At 49.8% G+C, this 18776-nt stretch overlaps 1 protein-coding gene across 2 annotated transcripts in view; it reads left to right on the plus strand.

Annotated features, from left to right (window-relative positions):
* Positions 1–18776, plus strand: part of CAMSAP3 (calmodulin regulated spectrin associated protein family member 3) — a 54918-nt gene that overhangs the window by 11913 nt on the left and 24229 nt on the right. For both annotated transcript variants that reach the window (XM_084838433.1, XM_084838434.1), the window contains exon 2: positions 12734–12999. In XM_084838433.1, coding sequence (XP_084694559.1) covers positions 12734–12999 — 266 coding nt within the window. The remainder of the gene's footprint in view (positions 1–12733; positions 13000–18776) is intronic.

Raw genomic sequence — 18776 nt, forward strand, 5'->3', positions numbered from 1 at the left:
GCAGGCAACCTTTCAGTTTCGACTACAACTCCCATCAGCCAGCATGGCCAATGGTCAGGAATTCTGGGAGCTGCAATTGAAAGCATCTGGGGGGCCCCAGGCTTCCCCAACTGGTGCCCTCTAGGTGCTTTGGATTACAAAGTTGGGGTTTGCTGGGCTGTGCTTTCTCTCTGGTGCACAGACTGAAAGGCGCCAGGTGGGGAAAGAGCTTCTGAAGCATTTGTAGCTGTGGAGAGCTTTCTTCCAGGTGGGAGGAGGGTTGAAGACTGTTCTGTCATGCCAGCTGGAGGGGGATGGAAGCTGTTGACACTTCTTTGCAAATCTCCTCCTTGACTTTGCCTCCAATCCAGTTTAACTTGCTGGTTCCCAACAGGCCCACAAGCTGGCAGTTTCCGCCTCTTGGTGGCTTATTCCCTTGCCAGTGGTAAACAGCTGGGTTTGTTTCCCCTCATACTGATTTGATATTGTGGCGCTGTACTGAGTGGTGCAAGATCTTCTCCCCAAACGCAGTGCACACCCACTACTGCCAAGGGCCACGCTACAGGAGCGGCAGTTGGCATAGCGATTATTCGGTTCCTGTGCCACCCCCACCCCTGGCGATCTGGGGGAACTCGTGGGATATTATTTTTTCATATAGGGTTCTCTGGAGCAGAGTAGCCAATGGGTTGGTGGGAGTTGAGGTCCAGCACATCTGAAGGGTACCAGGTTGGGGGGGGGCAGGAGTAAATTTTTTTTCCTCTATTATGCTGAAAAGGGCAACCAAAATGATCAGTGGGCTAGAGTGACTCTATGATGAAAGCTTATAATGTTTGAGGCTTTTTAGTTAGAAAAAAAGGTGAGGCGATACATTATAGATGTTTATAAAAAGCATGCATGGAGTGGCGAGAGAGAAGTTTTTATAGCAGAACCCAGGGTCATCCTATGAAGCTGATTGGTGGGAGATTCAGGACAGGTAAAAGGAAGTACTTCTTCACACAGTGCTTCGTTGAACTATGGAATTCACTACCATGGGATGTGGTGATGGCCATCAACTTGGATGGCTTTAAAAGGGGATTAGACTTTCTTATAATTGTGTGCTGTCTTCTGTATTGTGTTTTTAGTTTACCTGTACACCGCCTAGAGAGTTCTGGTTATTGGGTGTGCTAGAAGTGTAAGAAATGAAATAAACTATAAATAAAATATAAATGGCTACTAGTCATGATGGCTGTATGTTACCTCCAGTATCAGAGGCAGTATGCCTCTGTATGCCAGTTGATGGGGAACATGAGTGGGAAGGTGCTGTTGTGCTCCTGTCCTGTTAGCGGGCTACCCGCAAGCATCCGGTTGGCCACTGTGGGAACAGGGTGCTGGAGTAGACAGGCCTTTGGCCTGATCTAGCATGGCTCTTAATTTCTTATGAAATTGAAAGCATATAGCCATCCTGCCAGGCTTGATGCTGTGCATGACTGTTGACATGGCCTTGTAGCTGGCACAGCTTTGCCTTCCAGAAGGCTGACCTTATGGGAGACTTGCTGCCCCTCTGTCTTGGCTGTGGCCCTGCCATAAAGCCTGAGCTGTGACCTTGCTGTTCCAGGAGGGAGGGGGCTGCTGCCCTGCTTGTTTTTCTTTCTAATCCGGCTGCTTGGCAAAGACTCCCACATGTGATTTTTCAAAACGGTTTCCTGGCTTGAGTCAAACCCCTTTGCCTCTGAGACCCTTATCCTCTCTGATTTGTTGCATGCTCCAGGGTACCCACCACTCTCTGGTCTTGATCTGTGTCTGACCAGGCTTGACACCCTGTATGATAACTGCCCATAATCTCAACAGGAACGACTTTGGTCCTCAAGTAGGGGAATTCTCTCCCTTACCCATAATGGCAGTATTTGCTGTTAAGCGTATGTCTGTGCTGCCTTTGCACTTCACCCCACCCCACCCCAATGATATTCATCCTAGCCTTGGTGTGTCTAGTGGTTCCTTTAAAAACCTTCCTTGGGCCTCAATAATTTAGGCCTAAACAAATGGGCTCTACTACTTCAGGCTGCAAGTGGGAGAAGGCACAGCTTTTGAATGCTCCCTGATGTAAAAAAAAAACCCAAAGCCAAACAGCACCTAGGGCATTGTGGAGAGAGGCCCTGGTTTAGCCCCCTTTCCCTCCTGTGCTAGTTTCCTATTTTCAGGATTTTAAAAAAACCTTGGGAGAGCATTCAAAGATGTGACCCTCCATATGCCGTCTGAAGTGAGTGAGCCAAGGGGCCATGGCTCAGTGGTACAGCACCTGCCTTGCATGCAAAGGGTCCCAGCTTCAGTCCCTGGCATCTCCAGGTAGGACTAGGAAAGACTCCTGCCTGAAACCCTGGAGAGCCGCTGCCAGTCAGTGTCGACAATATTGGGCTAGATGGGCCAATGGTCTGACTCAGTTCAAGGCAATGTCCTGTGTTCCTAAGTGGTACAGTCCATTCTACCACCTGAGGGCTCTACCATGTCAATCTGCTGTTACAGATCTAGCCTCCATATCTGTCTTTTACTGCTGTATGACTGAGTTCTGCTGGTTAATATGACTGGATGAGTGAAGATCCTTTCCCTTGATCTGTTTGGGCTACATGCCCTTGTTTCATGTTGATCACAGACTTGTGCTCCAGGGTGAGAGCAGTGCCCCGGCCTGCCCCTTCCCCAGCCACTTCAGTGGTTGTGCTTAGGAGGGGGCTAATCTGGCTTTCTCTGCCTCCTGGTGACATCAGGTTCCATCTTTCATGGCAAGTCCTCCCAGGCCCTCAAAGCTATGTGTTACCCTTCTAAGTGCCTGCTTGTCCAAGCCTATCCTTCCTGAGATACAACACCTGCTATACAGGTGCTGCATGTCACTATTGGGATTGAAGCCTATGTCTGGGAAGTGAAGTCCAGGTGATAACGGGAAGGATGTGTTCCATTATACAGCTGATGTCATTTCAGGCTACGGTACTCACACCCAGAGGCCTCCATTGCATGTCAAGACCTGCTGCCTGTAGGGGTGTGATGCTGTGCCAGCTGCATATTTTGTCTTCACCCCTCTGGCTCTTGCATAGTTCCTGGGATGCTTTTGTCACATGGCCTCGCACAAGCCCCTGTGCTTTTGGGTGGCGGTGGCAGCAGGAGCAGCATAATAGGCTTGTTGAGGCCCATGGATGATCCACAGTGGGGCAGAGAAGCTGCTGCTTTGCCAGGGTTGGAGGAGCACACCACAGCTCACCCTGCTGGCTTGATGGGCAAGAGCAGGGTCTTCTTGGAGATATGCGGCACGTGGCTGGCTCCTTCTGGCTTGAGTCGCCTCTGACGAATGCTGCCCTCTTTCCTGTGTTCCAGCAAACTGTTGATGTGTCTTGGAATTGCCATTCAGTACTTCAGGGCACATTCCCATGATTAGATCACGATTTAACATGGATTAGTAAGTGCTCGAGGTGTTTTAACCACATGAGTGTTTGCTAACTTAGGCTGGCCTTCCTCAACCTGGTGCCCTCCAGACGTGTTGGGCTACAACTGCCATCGTGCTGGCTGGGGATGATGGGGGCTGTAGTCCAACACATCTGGAGGGGGCCAGGTTGGGGAAAGCTGGTCCTAAGGCCCAAACATGTTAACTTTTTTTTTTTTTTAAGTGTGTAATGGTAGTAACCCAACAACCCTTTTAGAAAAGAAAAAGCAGCTGGGGTTGAGGGCAACTAAGAGCCAAGTAAGATTTAAGGGGAGACGCTTAACCCTGTTTCTGATTGCCGTTTCCCAGCTTCAAATCACTCCCCCCCCCCAAATATTTCTCTCCTGTGGGGGTTTCAGATGTGTGTGCCTGAGGGCTGAACTGGACATGACCTTAAATGTATCTCCGCATTTAACATGCAGGTTTTTAGAAATGCAAATAGCACCAGTGGGCGGAGGGACTAATAATGATTGGTATTGTAGAGGCAGGCATGGAAGGGGGGGTTGACTTTCTTCTTCCCGGCTGTGGTCCTGAGGAAAATATCTCCTCAAAAGGTAGTACCTGCATATTAGAGGGGGAAATCCCCCACTGACACTATGTCTAGTTTGGTCCAGAGAGAGCATATACTAATTTGAAACCCTACTTAAGGCAACTCTGAGTAGGGAAACACTGGGCAGGAAAAATATTTAGCATTCCCACCCAGTCCCCATTGCTTCTGCCCTCCCAGTCAGTCTCCCCACCAGTTTCCTGTTTCAAAAGGGCTGTCAGGCTACCCACTGTTACATGCATTTGTACATAATGTGTAGTTTGGGTCTGGGTGCAAGCTTCTCTGTGTTGTGCTTCAGTTCTTTCCAAACCTGTTTGTATGTTCTCGCCATCCCATGTTGGTTCATGCTTTTTTCCCTCATGACCAGTGTGGAGCCAGTGTGGTGCGGTGGCTAAAGTGTTGGACTGGGAGTTGGGAGATCCGGGTTCTAGTCCCCATTCGGCCATGGAAGCTCACCGGGTGACGCTGGGCCAGTTGCAGACTCTCAGCCCAACCTACCTCACAAGGTTGTTAAAATGGAGAGGAGGAGGAGGATTATGTACGCCACCTCAGGTTCCTTAAGGAGGAAAAAAAGCGGGATATAAATGAAATAAATAAATGACCACAAGCGAAGATTAGAATGAAAACAGCACTCTCTTAAAGTGTCCCCTGGGATAGTGGGAACACTTCCCCTTTTGTATTTCATGTTTAAATGAAACCCATGAACCTGAGTAGTCTTAACACATCTGTTGAAATACCTCTCTGGGTTCAGCTTCCATCTTTCAGAAAAGAATGCCTGGGGGACTATTGCAGGAGACCGGAGGCTCAGAGCTAGGATTGCTGTCTTCTTCTTTTCCCAGGTCTGGGAGTTCCCACTTCCCTCCAAAACATGCTGAGCTTGTCATTTGAAAGTGTTCTCTGTGCACCATGGCGTGTGTCTGCTGTGGTGATGTTTTGTTTGAAGGAATCAGCAGGTTACCATTTCATTAAGTTTTAACCTGCATTTTCCCCTAAAACCTGCAGGGCCCAAAGCTGTTTATATAATTACGGATTCCTCTGTCTCCAATTTTGTATCAAGGATGGTTTTCTGTTTTAGGTCCTTTGTGGTCAGTGGCTACAGGTGTAACTCTTAAGCCTATCACGTTGGGACATTACATGGCATCATCTTTGCTGCTCATTAAATGTATTATAGCTCGTGCCTGCTGGCTAGAGGCAAGGGAGGGTAGTTGTCCAGGATGTAATTGTTGGGAGAGCTTGTTTTGTTCCACCTGTCCTCTGTGGCTTAGTCTTTTTTTTTAAGTCAATGGCCTGTGAGGTGTTGTAACTCCCTGTCATGGTAGTTGGCCTGACTCCTTTTTAATACCACACTGGGTGTAAGATGATAATTGTAATGAGTCCTACATGTGAGGGTCAAATGAGATGTGATGTTCATCATGTGCTTTGGTCTTGAGTGACTGATGAAAGAAATAGCTGGTGTAGGGCCCCCAGTTTGGAGCTGGACTGTGGTGTGGGGGGAGAAGGCTGTCTTTAACCTTTTGTCCCTGCCCTGGTCCCAGTCAGAACCAACCCCTTTTCATGACTGCTCTTTGCAGTGGGAGGAAAGCGCACATTGGCATAAGTGGGAGCTTTCCTTCTGCTGTGAGTGACAGGTGTGGAGTCCCTGATTCTGATGGGTGTCATGACAGGGGCAGAGGGTTAAAGCCTGTTTCCCCCCATGGGTCAATGAGCCACACAAGGCCAAACCACATGACAAAGATACTTCACAACATCAGTTGCGAAGTACTAAATCACAGCATTCCCTTGAGTTTGATGGGTCCGGCCTCACGGACTCTTGCCCTGAGTTTTTGGGCAGCATCAATGGTAGCCTCTATCTCTCGTGCATTTTCAGGCCTTTCTCCTTTGCACTTGCCAGATGTTTGACATGGTAGAGCACACTGGATTAAACTGTCATGGGCACCTGGTGCTGAACTTTGCTCTGGAGCTCAATGCTTCTCTTGCCAATATCCCTCCCCTGCCTGCATTCAAGCAGGCCCACTTTGCTCTTCCCATCGTGGAAAGTTCATTTGTTCTGCATATTGAGGAGGCAGCTGTCATTTTTTAAGTTTCTTCACACCTGAGCATGTGGCTGCTGCTCCCTGTAATGTGATAAGGCAGCCTTCCGGTGCTGGCTGGAGGTGATGGAAGTTACAGTCCAACACGCCTGGGCGGTGCCAAGTTGGGGAAGGCTGTGATCAGGAAATGGCCTCTTCCAGTTGTGGCTGACCTATGAAAGGGATCCAGCACAAAGAGCAGGAGAGGCTTGTTCCCTGCACATATGCCATAGCAGGGATTCCAAGTGTCTGGGGCCTGCACTATAGCATTCCTGGCATTATGCTTAATCCAGCAGTGGTTAACTGTAAAGGAGAAGGCAATGCTGAGGAAAGCTGGGTTTGGAACCTGGCCATTTCTAAGTGCTCTCCCTTTCCAGCCTCTGTGGCTTGCGCCACCACTTTCTGAATGAGAGAGGAGTTGCAGTTAGCAAAAACTGGCAGAACTGGAGGAAGAGCAAGGGGGCTCATCCATGGTGGTTCTTTATAACCTTCCCCCAGATATAAGCAAACTTTGGTTGAGTCCAGGCTAAGGCACAGTTATCTGTTGGGAGGACCCTCTCCATCCAGGCAAGGGCAGCTATGCTTCCAGCCCCAGGGTGTCAGTCTTGCTGGGACTTCCTGGGCTGCAGGAATGAGGTAATTTCTGTCCACTTGCATTAGTGCAAAATCAAGTTCAAGTCAAGGCCTTGGCAGCAATACCGTACTAAGAGCTTTCCTGTTTGGCCTACCTAGATAAGTAGCTTTGGCTGGCGATGGGATGAGCTCCCTGAGGCTGAACCAGCTTGCATGGGCCACCTTTCTCCACTTCCTTCTAATATGGGAGAGGGAGGGTCCTGCTTCCTTGGGAATGGGGTGAAGGCAGATAGCAAAGGTAGGTTAGTAGTTGGGCCCAGAATATGATGGGTTTCTGCATTCCACTGCCCCAGCCCTAGTGTGCCACAGCTCCTTCCTTAAGCGAGGGTAGATGTGTTGCCTTGATCATCCTTGGAGCTGCATTGGTAGTTTGCCATAATGGGCTTGCTCCTTGTGCAGGGCAAAGTACCCACCTTGATTTAGTTGGGAGCTTAAGTAGGTATTAGCAGCCATGGTGGTCCTGAGAAATGTTTGGTGCTTGATGTAGGCCAGGCTTCCCCAAGCTGGTGCCCTCCGGAAGTGTTGGACTGCAGCTCCTATCATTCCCAGCCAGCATGGCCATTGCCATTGCTGGCTGGGAATGATGAGAGTTGCAGTCCAACACATCCGGAGGGCACCAGCTTGGGGAAGGCTGATGTGGGGTCTGCTTTGCCTCAGGAAGGGTCTGTTTGAGGATGTCCTTTGTTGGGAGAGGCTTCAGCTCAGTCTTGGCCTATGGCCCCTGTTATCCCATGCCTGGGTTATTGTCTGCTCTGCCTGTATTTCCCAATAATAACTGGCTCATAGAATCATAGAATAGTAGGGTTGGAAGGGGCCTACAAGGCCATCGAGTCCAACCCCCTGCTCAATGCAGGAATCCAAGTCAGAGCATCCCTGACAAATGGCTGTCCAGCCTCGTCTTGAAGGCCTCCAGTGTGGGAGAGCCCACCACCTCCCCAGGTAATTGGTTCCATTGTCGTATTGCTCTTACAGTCAGGAAGTTTTTCCTGATGTTCAGCCGGAATCTGGCTTCCTGTCACTTGAGCCCATTATTCCGTGTCCTGCACTCTGGGATGATCAAGAAGAGATCCTGGCCTTCTTCTCTGTGACAACCTTTCAAGTACTTGAAGAGTGCTATCATATCTCCCCTCAGTCTTCTCTTCTCAAGGCTAAACATGCCCAGTTCTTTCAGTCTCTCTTCATAGGGCTTTGTTTCCAGTCCCCTGATCATCTTTGTTGCCCTCCTCTGAACCCTCTCCAGTTTGTCTGCATCCTTCTTAAAGTGTGGTGCCCAGAACTGGACACAGTACTCCAGATGAGGCCTAACCAGTGCTGAGTAGAGGGGAACTAGTACTTCCCGGGATTTGGAAGCGATGCTTCTATGAATGCAGCCCAAAATAGCATTTGCCTTTTTTGCAGCCACATCACATTGTTGGCTCATATTCAGCTTGTGATCGACTACAATTCCAAGATCCTTCTTTCTTGTAGTGTGCTTGAGCCACGTATCCCCCATCTTGTAACTGTGCATTTGGTTTCTTTTTCCTAGGTGCAGAACTTGGCATTTATCCCTATTAAATGTCATTCTGTTTTCTGCCCAGTGCTCCAGTCTATCCAGATCACTTTGAATTTTGTTTCTATCTTCCAAAGTATTAGCTATCCCTCCCAATTTTGTGTCATCTGCAAATTTGATCAGCATTCCCTGCACCTCCTCCTCCAAGTCATTCATAAAAATGTTGAAGAGCACTGGGCCCAGGACTGAGCCCTGCGGTACCCCACTCGTTACCTCTCCCCAGTTTGAGAAGTTCCCATTGATAAGCACTCTTTGAGTCCGATTCTGTAGCCAACTGTGGATCCACCGGATTGTTGTTTCATCTAGCCCACTTTGAGCTAGTTTGCTCATCAGGAGATCATGGGGCACTTTGTTGAAAGCTTTGCTGAAGTCGAGGTATATGATGTCTACAGCATTCCCACGGTCTACAAGGGAGGTTACTTGATCAAAAAATGAGATCAGATTTGTCTGGCAGGACTTGCTTTTGACAAATCCATGTTGGCTTCGAGTAATCACGGCATTGTTGTCAAGGTGTTTCCAGATGGATTGCTTTATGATCTGCTCCAGAATTTTCCCAGGGATTGATGTCAGGCTGACTGGTCTGTAGTTCCCAGGTTCCTCCTTTTTACCCTTTTTGAAGATAGGGACAACGTTAGCCCTCCTCCAGTCATCTGGCACTTCCCCCATCCTCCATGATTTCTCAAAGAGAATAGACAGCGGTTCTGAGAGTTCTTCTGCCAGTTCCTTTATGACTCTAGGATGCAGTTCATCTGGCCCTGGAGATTTGAACTCATTCAAAGTAATGAGGTGTTCCTTGACCATATGCCTGTCGATCTCAAGCTGCAATCCTGCCCCTTCAGCCTGTACTTCGCCTTTGCCAGGGGGGTCGTAGACCCTCTTTTGGGAGAAGAGTGAGCCAAAGTAGGAATTGAGCACCTCTGCCTTTTCTTTGTCATCTGTTATCGTTTTGCCATCCTTATTTAATAGCTGAACCACCATTTCTTTCCTCTGCCTTTTACTATGCACGTAGCTGAAGAAAGCCTTTTTGTTTTTAGCATCCCTTGCTAACCTCAGCTCATTCTCAGCTTTAGCCTTCATGCTGTGCTTGGGAAGGAATGGGAACTGCTGTGTTCACAATCTAAGCACTTCGGTGTCTCTCCTCCCTCCGCTGCCCTCCCCCTCCCTCCCAAGTAGGACGTTCCCAGTGTTGGATGCCCTGTGGACTTGGAGGCGGGTGTGATGGGCTCTCTGCCAGGATGGGTGGATGGGTTTGTTTGTTTGGGCCCTGAGCCATGAGGCGGGAAGGAGCTGGGATGGTAGCCACAAGTCTGGTCTCGTGCAGTTGTGGTTGTGATCAGGTGGTGCTGAATCAGCTGGTGAAGCTGTTCCACCTGTTCCTCTTGTGCTCTCACTCTCTCCCTCAGGAATGTCCTGTCCTCCCAGCCAACTCACTGGCAGGAGCTGACACGTATATCTTGAGTCTCGTGGCCTCACCTCTTGAGGAAATGGCCGGTGGAGCGCGTGCATCTAAGCCCTGGCATTACCTTTCTTTTGGGAGTTGAACATGTCTTTCTTTTCTTATTCCTGCCATTCACAATCCAGAGTGCCAGAGACCCAATGGGAGGGAGGGAGTCACACTTCCCCATAGAGGAAAGAGTTGCCTGGGCTTCTATTACATGTTTGTGAGCTTGTGGGAGGCCTGCTTCCCGGCTCCCATGAAACCCTACTCCAGCCTTCCCCAACCTAGCAGGGGCATGCTGGGAGTTGTAGTCCGACACATCTGGAGGGTACCAGGTTGGGGAAGGCAGCCCTCCTCTTTTTCCGAAGCAAAAGATTAAATCTAGAAGTCCTGACCCATTAGAATAAATATATATAAAAAAGATTTTATTAGTTTTCCAAAATAAAATCAACCAAAGCAGCAAGAAGAAGAAAAAGAAAGAAGAAGTAAAGGAAGTAGATTCAAACTTAATATATTTCTTTTTATCTAATTATTGACAGAGGGTAGAACGTTTAAAAACATTCATGTTTTTCTGCTTTACTTTACAAACCAAGACGTAAGTGGAATCTATAGGCTGCATAAAAGTTTTCATTATAACTCTTCAATATATCAAATTTATATTTAGTCCCTGTTCCATAATCTGAGGAAAGCCTTTGACAAATACTGCTGTATCAGTATATAGAATAAAGTCTTGCCATATTTTATACAAGTCAGATATTTTGATTTTGCCTTTGGCTATCTTCAGTTGGTATGTCAATTTGACTAGGAGAATAAACATTATTCTCCTCTTGCAACTCCGCAATTGGACACAGGATTCTCAGCCCCCCTCCACCTCCCCTTGAGGTAGTGATGGTAAAGCTCTGGAACCCCTTTCCACCCTGTGTCCAGAATGGGTGGTTGTATCTAGGGCTGCTGATGTTAAATCATGCCGCTGGGGTAAGTAAATAAGTTCTTTCTCTTGTGGCTGGATGCCAACTCTGGCAGTGGCTTCCCCTAAGCTGTCTGTCTGCACTGTGCTTTCTCAGTGGGGCATGTTTGTGTGTGAACTCCCACTTGATGCCTAGCAGAGGCCTTTGCCTTCTGTCCTGTGTGTCTGTAACTCGGTTTGGAGTACTCCAGTCTCGTCTGATGCCCGACTGTGCGGTGTCGCAGCTGGCCTCAGTATTCCCTGCCCATGTTGCTGTTTGCCCTCTTCCTTCCCTCTCACTGTTGGAGAAACGTGAAGGATGGGGGAACCCCCTCCTCTCCAAATCATAGGTGTTGCCATATCCAGGTGTGCATGTGCAAATGCTTTATGATGCAGGAAGCCAAGTATTGTGAGGGCAAGCAGAGATTAGACTCTTTCTTGTGGTCTCCCCTCTAGTCTAAGATGCTGACTGGTGATATCGATGGTCTGTTCTTGTCCCTGGCTCTGGGAGAGCCATGTTGTGCCCCTCTCTTTCTCCCCCACCCTCGGAAAGAGGTTGGGGAAAAGAGTACCTGCCAAGGTTCCTAGGTCCTTGTTCACTTTCAAGGTAGCTGTCGGTCTCTTGGATGGGCCAGTAATGGAATTGCAAGTGTGTATGAATGGGCAGTGAATTTGTGCAGTATATTTTGGCTCCCCCATCCCACATTTCAGGACTATGAGCTCAGTTCCCCTGATAGTTGGGTAGGGAAGCCCACCCATGCAGGGAAGCCCTTCCCTTCCTGAAGAAATCAGCATGTCCATCTGGGCACAGGAAGGGGTAATGGTGCAACAACCTTCAGCCAGTCCTCCAGTTGGTATGTAGTCTGATCAGCAGTAAGTTACTAACTCACAGCATGTCTTTGAATATTGAAAATGGGCATTGCAGCATGTATATTAGAGTTTCAAACTACGTATATAGACATACAACTTGAGGCATTTATAGTACGGAGTGGAGCCTCCTTGGACAACCTGTGGCGGCTGCTGATGGAGGCAAGGCAGGCTCCAGCAGGTTGCAGGAGCAAAGTGCCCTGGGGCTCTGATCATGCTAATGCTTCCCTTTCTTTCTCGCCTGCCTGATCTTGGACTTATATGGCAGCAGAGGCTATGTCTGGGAAGATGTATGCCATCTTGGTTTCCCCACAACACTCCAGAGCAATGCTACTTGGGGCGCTCTAGAGCACTGTGAGAACATCAAAATGATGGGCAGCTTCCTTGCCAGGTCCACTGCCATCCCTCAACCAGGCGGCCAGGAGGATACCAGGTAGTGCAGCAGGACCCCTAGCTTGACCTTTCCTGCAAATGCCCATTCCCAGATGCTTTCCTCCCAAGCTGCTGCCATAACCTCATGACCAACTGGGCAAGTGGGCCAAACAGCAGCACCAGTGGGTCCCTGTCATGACACCTGGGCCCCAAGTGGATGTATATAGCCATCATGGATGCTGGCTACATACATCCACTCTGGTGCAGCTTTGAGCAGGATTTGATGGGTCTGCTACTTGTTTGATTCCTGGTGAGAGGAGTGAGGAGACCAGTCTGTAGTATCATTGAGGATCTTCCACTGGCCTTGACAGCTTGAAGGCTGCACAGGATCCCCTTCATTTTGTGTAACTGGGCATGAGTAAGCCTCAAGGAGACAGGTCTGTGGTGATGGGAAGATGAAAGGGAGGTAGACCCTGAAGGGCCCTGGAGCGTGGGAAAGGCATGATATCTGCAGCACTTCCTCTGCTGGTACAGGTTATTTTTAATTGCATGTGTACCCCCTTTTCCTTCGAGGGAAGCCAGGGTGCAGTGTCCATGGGGGTATCTCATTTTATTCTCACAACAGTCTAGTGTGATAAGGTTAGACTGAGAACTGGTGACTTGCCCCAGGCTATTGAGCTTTGGGGCTGAGTGGGGATTTGAACCAGGGGGATCTCTTGCATCCAAATCCAACTCCTAGCAACTGGCTATACATCACTGATGTGGGATAGAGATGGCGTCGGCGGAAACTCTGTGGCCTGCAGCACAGAGGGCACAGCTGGATAGCTGTGACGTATTTTAGGGAAGTGGAATGGGCGCAAGAAATACCATGACCATTTTGTCTTCCAGAGCATGTCCCTGCTGAGCTGCGTGAGCCCTTCTATACGGACCAGTATGAACAGGAACACATGAAGCCTCCCCTCATCCGCCTGCTGCTCTCCTCAGACATCTACTGCCGTGCCTGGCGCCAGGCCCTGCCCCCGGGCCCTGAAGGTGCCCCTTCCCCCAAGGAGAATGCGGCCTTGCTGCAACTGCTGGCCCATCGTGGCTTGGTGCCCACCTTCCAAGAGAAGCCTGTCAAGGAGGCTGACCTGCACCACAAACCAATCAGGCTGGTAAGTCTGCAAGCAGGCCCACGATCCCAGGTGCTACCGTTTCTATCTGTTGCTCTCAGGGAGGAGGCGGGATAGATGCTGTTTGTTCACACTGGGGAGGATGGAGGAGCAGTTCTCAAGTTCATCCGCTGCAACCAATAATGGAGGTGGGGAGCCCAGAAGTTGTCTTCTCCAAATTCTTTGGTAGGGACGTTCTGCTATATTTTGAATGTTTTAATTGAAAATGTATTTTTTAATGTTTTTAATGGAGGCCTCTTGTATCCTGTTCTTAAATGTTTTATCTGTGGACATATTGTCTTTTAAACTTGGGAATGTGGGAAGCTGCCTTATACTGAGTCAGACCATTGGCCCATCTAGCTCAGTACTGTCAACCCTGACTGGCAGCAGCTCTCCAGCATTCCAGGCAGGAGTTTTTCTAACCCTACCTGGACATGCTGGGGATTGAGTCTGGGACCTTCTGCACGCAAAGAAGCTGCTCTACCCCTGAGCCATGGCCCTACAACATTTATGTTGTAAACTGCTTTGAGATTTTTTTTAAAGATATAGTCAAGTGGTTTATAAATGGATTAAATACATAAATTTAATGCGGTACATTGGGTTGCTCAGGGAATGATGCATGCATTGGGGTGGCTCAAGTTGAGGGACTTTGGTCCCTTTGAGAATCCTGGATGAGAGCTACGTTCAACATGTACAGCTTCCCCGCTTCAACACTCTGATGGGAGAAGTTGCACTTGTGGGAGGCTGTATTAAAAATTAGTCTACGAAACGGATACTTTACATTATGAGAATTTGGGAATACGGTTGCCCTAAATGGCTGCGATAACGCCTGGGTTGTGTATGTCTGCCTGGGTTGTGTGTTCTGATGTTGCTGATGCCGGTGGGGACAGTGCCCTCTGTTGCAATAGTAGCTGGTACTTCTGTAAAGAGAGAAGTGGTGGCTGTTCTGGGCATGTGCTCAGTGCAATTAGGGGAACAGAGATTTTTTTTAATGAAAGGACTCCCCCCCGCCACTTCCCCCAGAAGGCAGTCTTTGAGGTCTGCTGAAGATGGGGAGGAGGAGGCCAGTCCAAACGGAGCTGCTCCTGTTGATGGCCTGGTGTAGAGAAGATACCTCCCTGCGCTGTCCTGTGCGAGGGAGCCTGGTGAAGGCCCTGAGGGTGACAGACAAATCCCCAGACCTCCCTCTGTGCCTGCCTGCCTTTCTCTGTTAATACTAGGAGTGCCCCATGTGGCGCCGCAGCTTCAGGGTGGGGCCTTTACAAGCTTAGATCCCAGCCACCCCGTGGGAACCCCTTCCCTCATCTCTCCGTGGGTGGGGAGGGCTTAGGTGTGGCCAAAGTCACCCCAGGAATAGCTTTTTCCCAGGGCTTAGGTTGCCTGTTGAGGAGAGAGGAACCTGCTGTAACCACCTTGAAGCACTAAGCTTTTCAAGTGCTGAACTCCCAGGGAGCAAAGATGGGTCACGATGTGCTAAAGATTAGATGGCCAGTGTTGCCAGTTGCGCATGAATTCTTGCACATGTGTGGTCAATTAAGGGCCTCATAACAAGGTACAAGAACTTTTTTACTGGTACCAAAGTACATGAGAATTCAGGGTTCCTTTGATTTGGGCATCATGATAGCAGTTCCTTCTGTAGCTGGCAAGTCTAAAGCAAGAGCATGAGAGGGAGAATGCACCAGAGCAGCATATCCCAACATGGTGCCTTCCAGATATTTTGGACTACAACTCCCATCAGCCCCAGCCAGGCCAGTGGCAGGGGTGACAGGAGTTGTAGTTCACATGTTTGGAGGGCATCACATTAGGAAATACTATGCTAGAGAGGACGGGGTGTTCTTGTGTTTTGCTTTACTGCTATTGTTGCCCCAAGCAGGGCCAACAAGAGACCTTGCTGTGTATCCCTCCTTTAAAAGAACCTATACCAGCAGACTGTGGGAAAGAGATTTTTCTCCCTGTTCCCAAATTTATCCATGCGGATTGCGGGCAGTGTCACTGCTGGAGGTGGAATGGAGTGGGGAAGGCTGAGGGTTTTGTTACTTGCATGAAAGCAGATGGGGAAAAGACGAGAACATTGAAGGGAGGCAGCTGTGCTTGAGAGAGGGACTGGGGGGCAGACAGAAGGAAGCTGAGGTTGGAGTTTGTCTGCCCCCCCATCAATGTATGAGGGTTTAAAAAACAAGAATGTTGAGGTGGGGATTCCAAATAAGCTGGCAATATCGCAGGTAGAAAGCATTCCCTTCTTTGGCAGGGTCTGGTCAGTGTTAGTGGAATGGCTCCCTGCAGGAGCATAGGGTGCCACATTAAGCCAGAGTGGCTGCTTCTCCCAGATTCCCTGGCCAGTGCCAGGAAGGATGTTTGAATTGTTAACCACCCCGAAGGTGGGGGTGGAGTACTCTACTTTCTACTCCTGTGGACCAGCGATTATAGAGCTTCTGCCTGATGCACGCGCATGCGTGCGGCAGGAGAAGGCAAGGGGGAATCCCAGCTGCTGGTGCAGCTCTGCCAGCAGGTGCCTGCCGGGATTGGTCTGCGCTGAGCGGGTCTCTCCGATTGCTATTAATTTTGCTTTGGTGACTTCTGTCAAGGCTGGAAGGAGGGATCGGAGCACCAGTTTGCTGAAGTTAAGGATGTCTTTTCTCCTTCACTTCTTGTTGTGCTGGGGAATGCTGTCAGTTGAGGAAGCTTGAAAGGAAGGATTTATCTTGGGGGACAGGGAAACATGGATTGAAACGCTTGATTCTGAAGAAACTTTCGGAAGCCTCCTCCCCACCCCACAAAGAAGGCATAGGTCTTCCATGGGGCAGAAAGTACGGAACACAGAGGGCTGGGGGGTTCAGGGGAGAGAGAGTGCAGCTGGATTGCCACTACTGACACACACAAACACATGCACACACCAACTCCAAGGATGGGAGAGCAAAGCTGTGGATTAGTTGCTCCGTGGAGGGAGCTGGTAGCGGCAGCCATGTTGGCTTGCTGCCAGCAACGATATTGGAAAGCAGACATCAGTCAGAGCTGAGCAGTGGCAATTATCCTACTCCCCTGGCCTTGCCTGACACAGTCCTTGTGTATTTATTCCACAGAGCCTTTATTCAGGTCCACGGAGTGTGGCTTGGGCTAGGGTTTACGCCTGTTTCGTGGTGAGGAGTAGGCCCAAGCATCTCTGAAGCCAGGGGAACTGAATTTTGTAGTGGGAGGTTTCCTCACCCTGTGTTAGGGGTATTCCTGCTCTGAGGCAGGGGGGAGACCTGTATTCAGGGTTTTCTTTCAGGCTTGACGCATCCCTTGTTCTGCCATTCCCTCCCTCCTCCTCCTCCGAATCTGAGTTCCACATTAACAACCTCTCATTCTTGATTCACTGCCTAGTCAACACCTTTTTCACTGCTGCAGTTCCTTGTGCTGTGCTGTGGCAGATCCGGCTGCAGGAAAGCCTGGGCGTGGTGCAAAACTACCAAGAGTCCTATATCTAGCCTGCCTGCTGGTCTTGCTGCCTTTCCTTGCAAGGCCCAGTTTCTGTCAGGCACTTGGTGAGGCTGCTTGCTCCAGCGCACGGATGGGGAACCTCTGGCCTGTGGGCTGAATTCGGCCCACCAGGCCTCCCCATCCAGCCTGTGAAGCCTCAGGTTAGGCTCTCCACCTCAGACATACGGGAGTGAGAGAGAGTGGCTCCCAACTGAGCCACAGCCTCAAGGGGCGCTCCTTGAGGCTGTGGCTCAGTTGGTTTCGCTCCCCTCTCGCCTTTCCCAGTGGGAAAGCCAGCTTCGAACTGAGCCACCAGATTGGGGCCACTCCGCTCCTCAGCTGACCCACGTGGCTCAGCTCAGGAGGGCCCTGATTTTCATCCCCATTGAGGTGTGCTGAGTGGGGTTTTTTAAACCTCCCTGCCCAGCAGGCCATTATGTTGATGAAAATGCCGCTTCTTCAGCTCATTTCCATGGATCAGCTGGGGAGGGGGGCCTGGGAAGGGTGTGTGAGTGTGTGTGAAAATGTTGGGCGGGGGATGTACCAGCATTGGCTTCGTCCACTTTTGGTGGTGATCCCACCCACTGCTGGCAAGCCCCCCACCCCCGGACGTCTCTGCCTGGGGCTAATTCAGCCCTTAGGCCGAAAATTGTTCCTCACCCCTCCTCTAGTGCTTCATGTCAAATGGGTGCCATGTGTTCTTTGACTTCTGGTATTCTTTTCTCTCCCCCCCCCGCCCCTCCGGTTAGAGCTGTGTGGGATATGGTGCCTCTGTGTCAGCAGCCAGTTCCTCAGACTTCCCCTTAGTAGTTGCCAGTCTTATTTGTTTTGGTCATAAGTGCGTCCTAGGACTTTGGTTAAGGGCTGTATTCATCCCAGTTTACAGGTGTGGACCGACTTCCCAGAGCTCGTGTTGGGGTTTCAGTAAAACCATTGTAAGATGTACCAATTTATACAGTCAGCGGAATAAAAGAGTAAAGTGTATTCTCTTTGAATACAGCCCCCATGCCCCCTGCATGTGGAAAATGAGAATGTCAAGGGGAGTTCAGCCTAGTCTCTCTTTCTCTCTCTCTGCCCCCCACCCCTTTACATGCATGGAGCTTTTCTTGTTGGAGAGCATTCAATTATGCAACTCCATCTCATAGAACATTACCAGTTGAATTCTGCTGATGGTGTAAACTGAACCTCCATGTGAATGTGGGGTGAGCTTGGCCTGAGGGCAGGGAGAGAGAGAAGGAACACTCTCTTCTCTCGCTTGCTCTGTTCTTGTTAGCAGTTCTCTGCTGGTAAACAATCCTCCAGCACTGCTACGTGCTGTTCTTCAGGGCTTGTGACCTTCCTCTATACCAGGGATGGGCAACTTGTGGCCCTCCAGATGTTGTTGGACTACAACTCCTATCAGCCCCAGATAGCATGTCCAGTAAGGGATGATGGGAGTTGCAATCCAGAGATGTCTGGAAGGCCACGAGTTGCTCACTCCTGTTTTATGCATCCATGGGAAGTAGTGGGAAAGGGCTCAAGTTCAGATTACCTATGAGTAGAAGAGACGCTACTCAAATCTCTTGGGTTAGGTCAGCCTTCCCCAACTTGGTGCCCTCTAAATGTGTTGGGCTGCAATTCCCACTGGCTATGCTGGCTGGGAATTGCAGCCCAACACATCTGGAAGGCACCAAGCTGGGGAAGGTGGTGTGAGATGGTCTCATCTCTGCTCAGGCCGCCAATAGGCACCTTTGGGTCTCCTGAGCGAATGCTCCTCTCTGCTGATGCTCTGCATGCAGGTCCACTCCCCATATTGTGTACATTGCTGGGGTGGATATTTTCATGGCAGCAAGTAATCAAGAAACTGAACCTGGCAGGGTCACTGTGGGCAGCAAAGTGGGGTTGGGCATTGGCCTCCCAAGAGAGAGAAGCACTCTTGTCCCTTTTGTTCCCCCTTTAGGATCCCAGACAGCCTTTGGCATTATTGGCAGGGGCTGTGCCAGGGTCTTCCCAGAGAAAATTGGCTTGCAGCCTATCCTGTTAGGTCTTCCCAAGAGTTGCAGAGGTTCTTGCTCCTGGACCAGTGGACCTGACTATCTTGTAGCTTGCGCCGAGAAATCGTGTCTGCAGAATTTGGGGTGTGTGTGTGTGTGTGGCAGTGGGGAGACAGGCAGACTCCATACATGTTGTTAAGCCTGGTAATGAAGATTTCCCTATATCTGCACCCCCTCCCACCCCAGGCTGCTCTCATCCAGGTTCATCTTAACAGTATTAAAAGCTTAAGACAACTAATCCAGCTCTCCTGTGGTATAAGATTGAGTTAAGGTAGGACTGAGCTTGCT

Source organism: Heloderma suspectum, chromosome 2 (assembly GCF_057233095.1).
Source record: "Heloderma suspectum isolate Gila_16-S chromosome 2, 16-S_ref, whole genome shotgun sequence".
NCBI lineage: Eukaryota > Metazoa > Chordata > Lepidosauria > Squamata > Helodermatidae > Heloderma > Heloderma suspectum.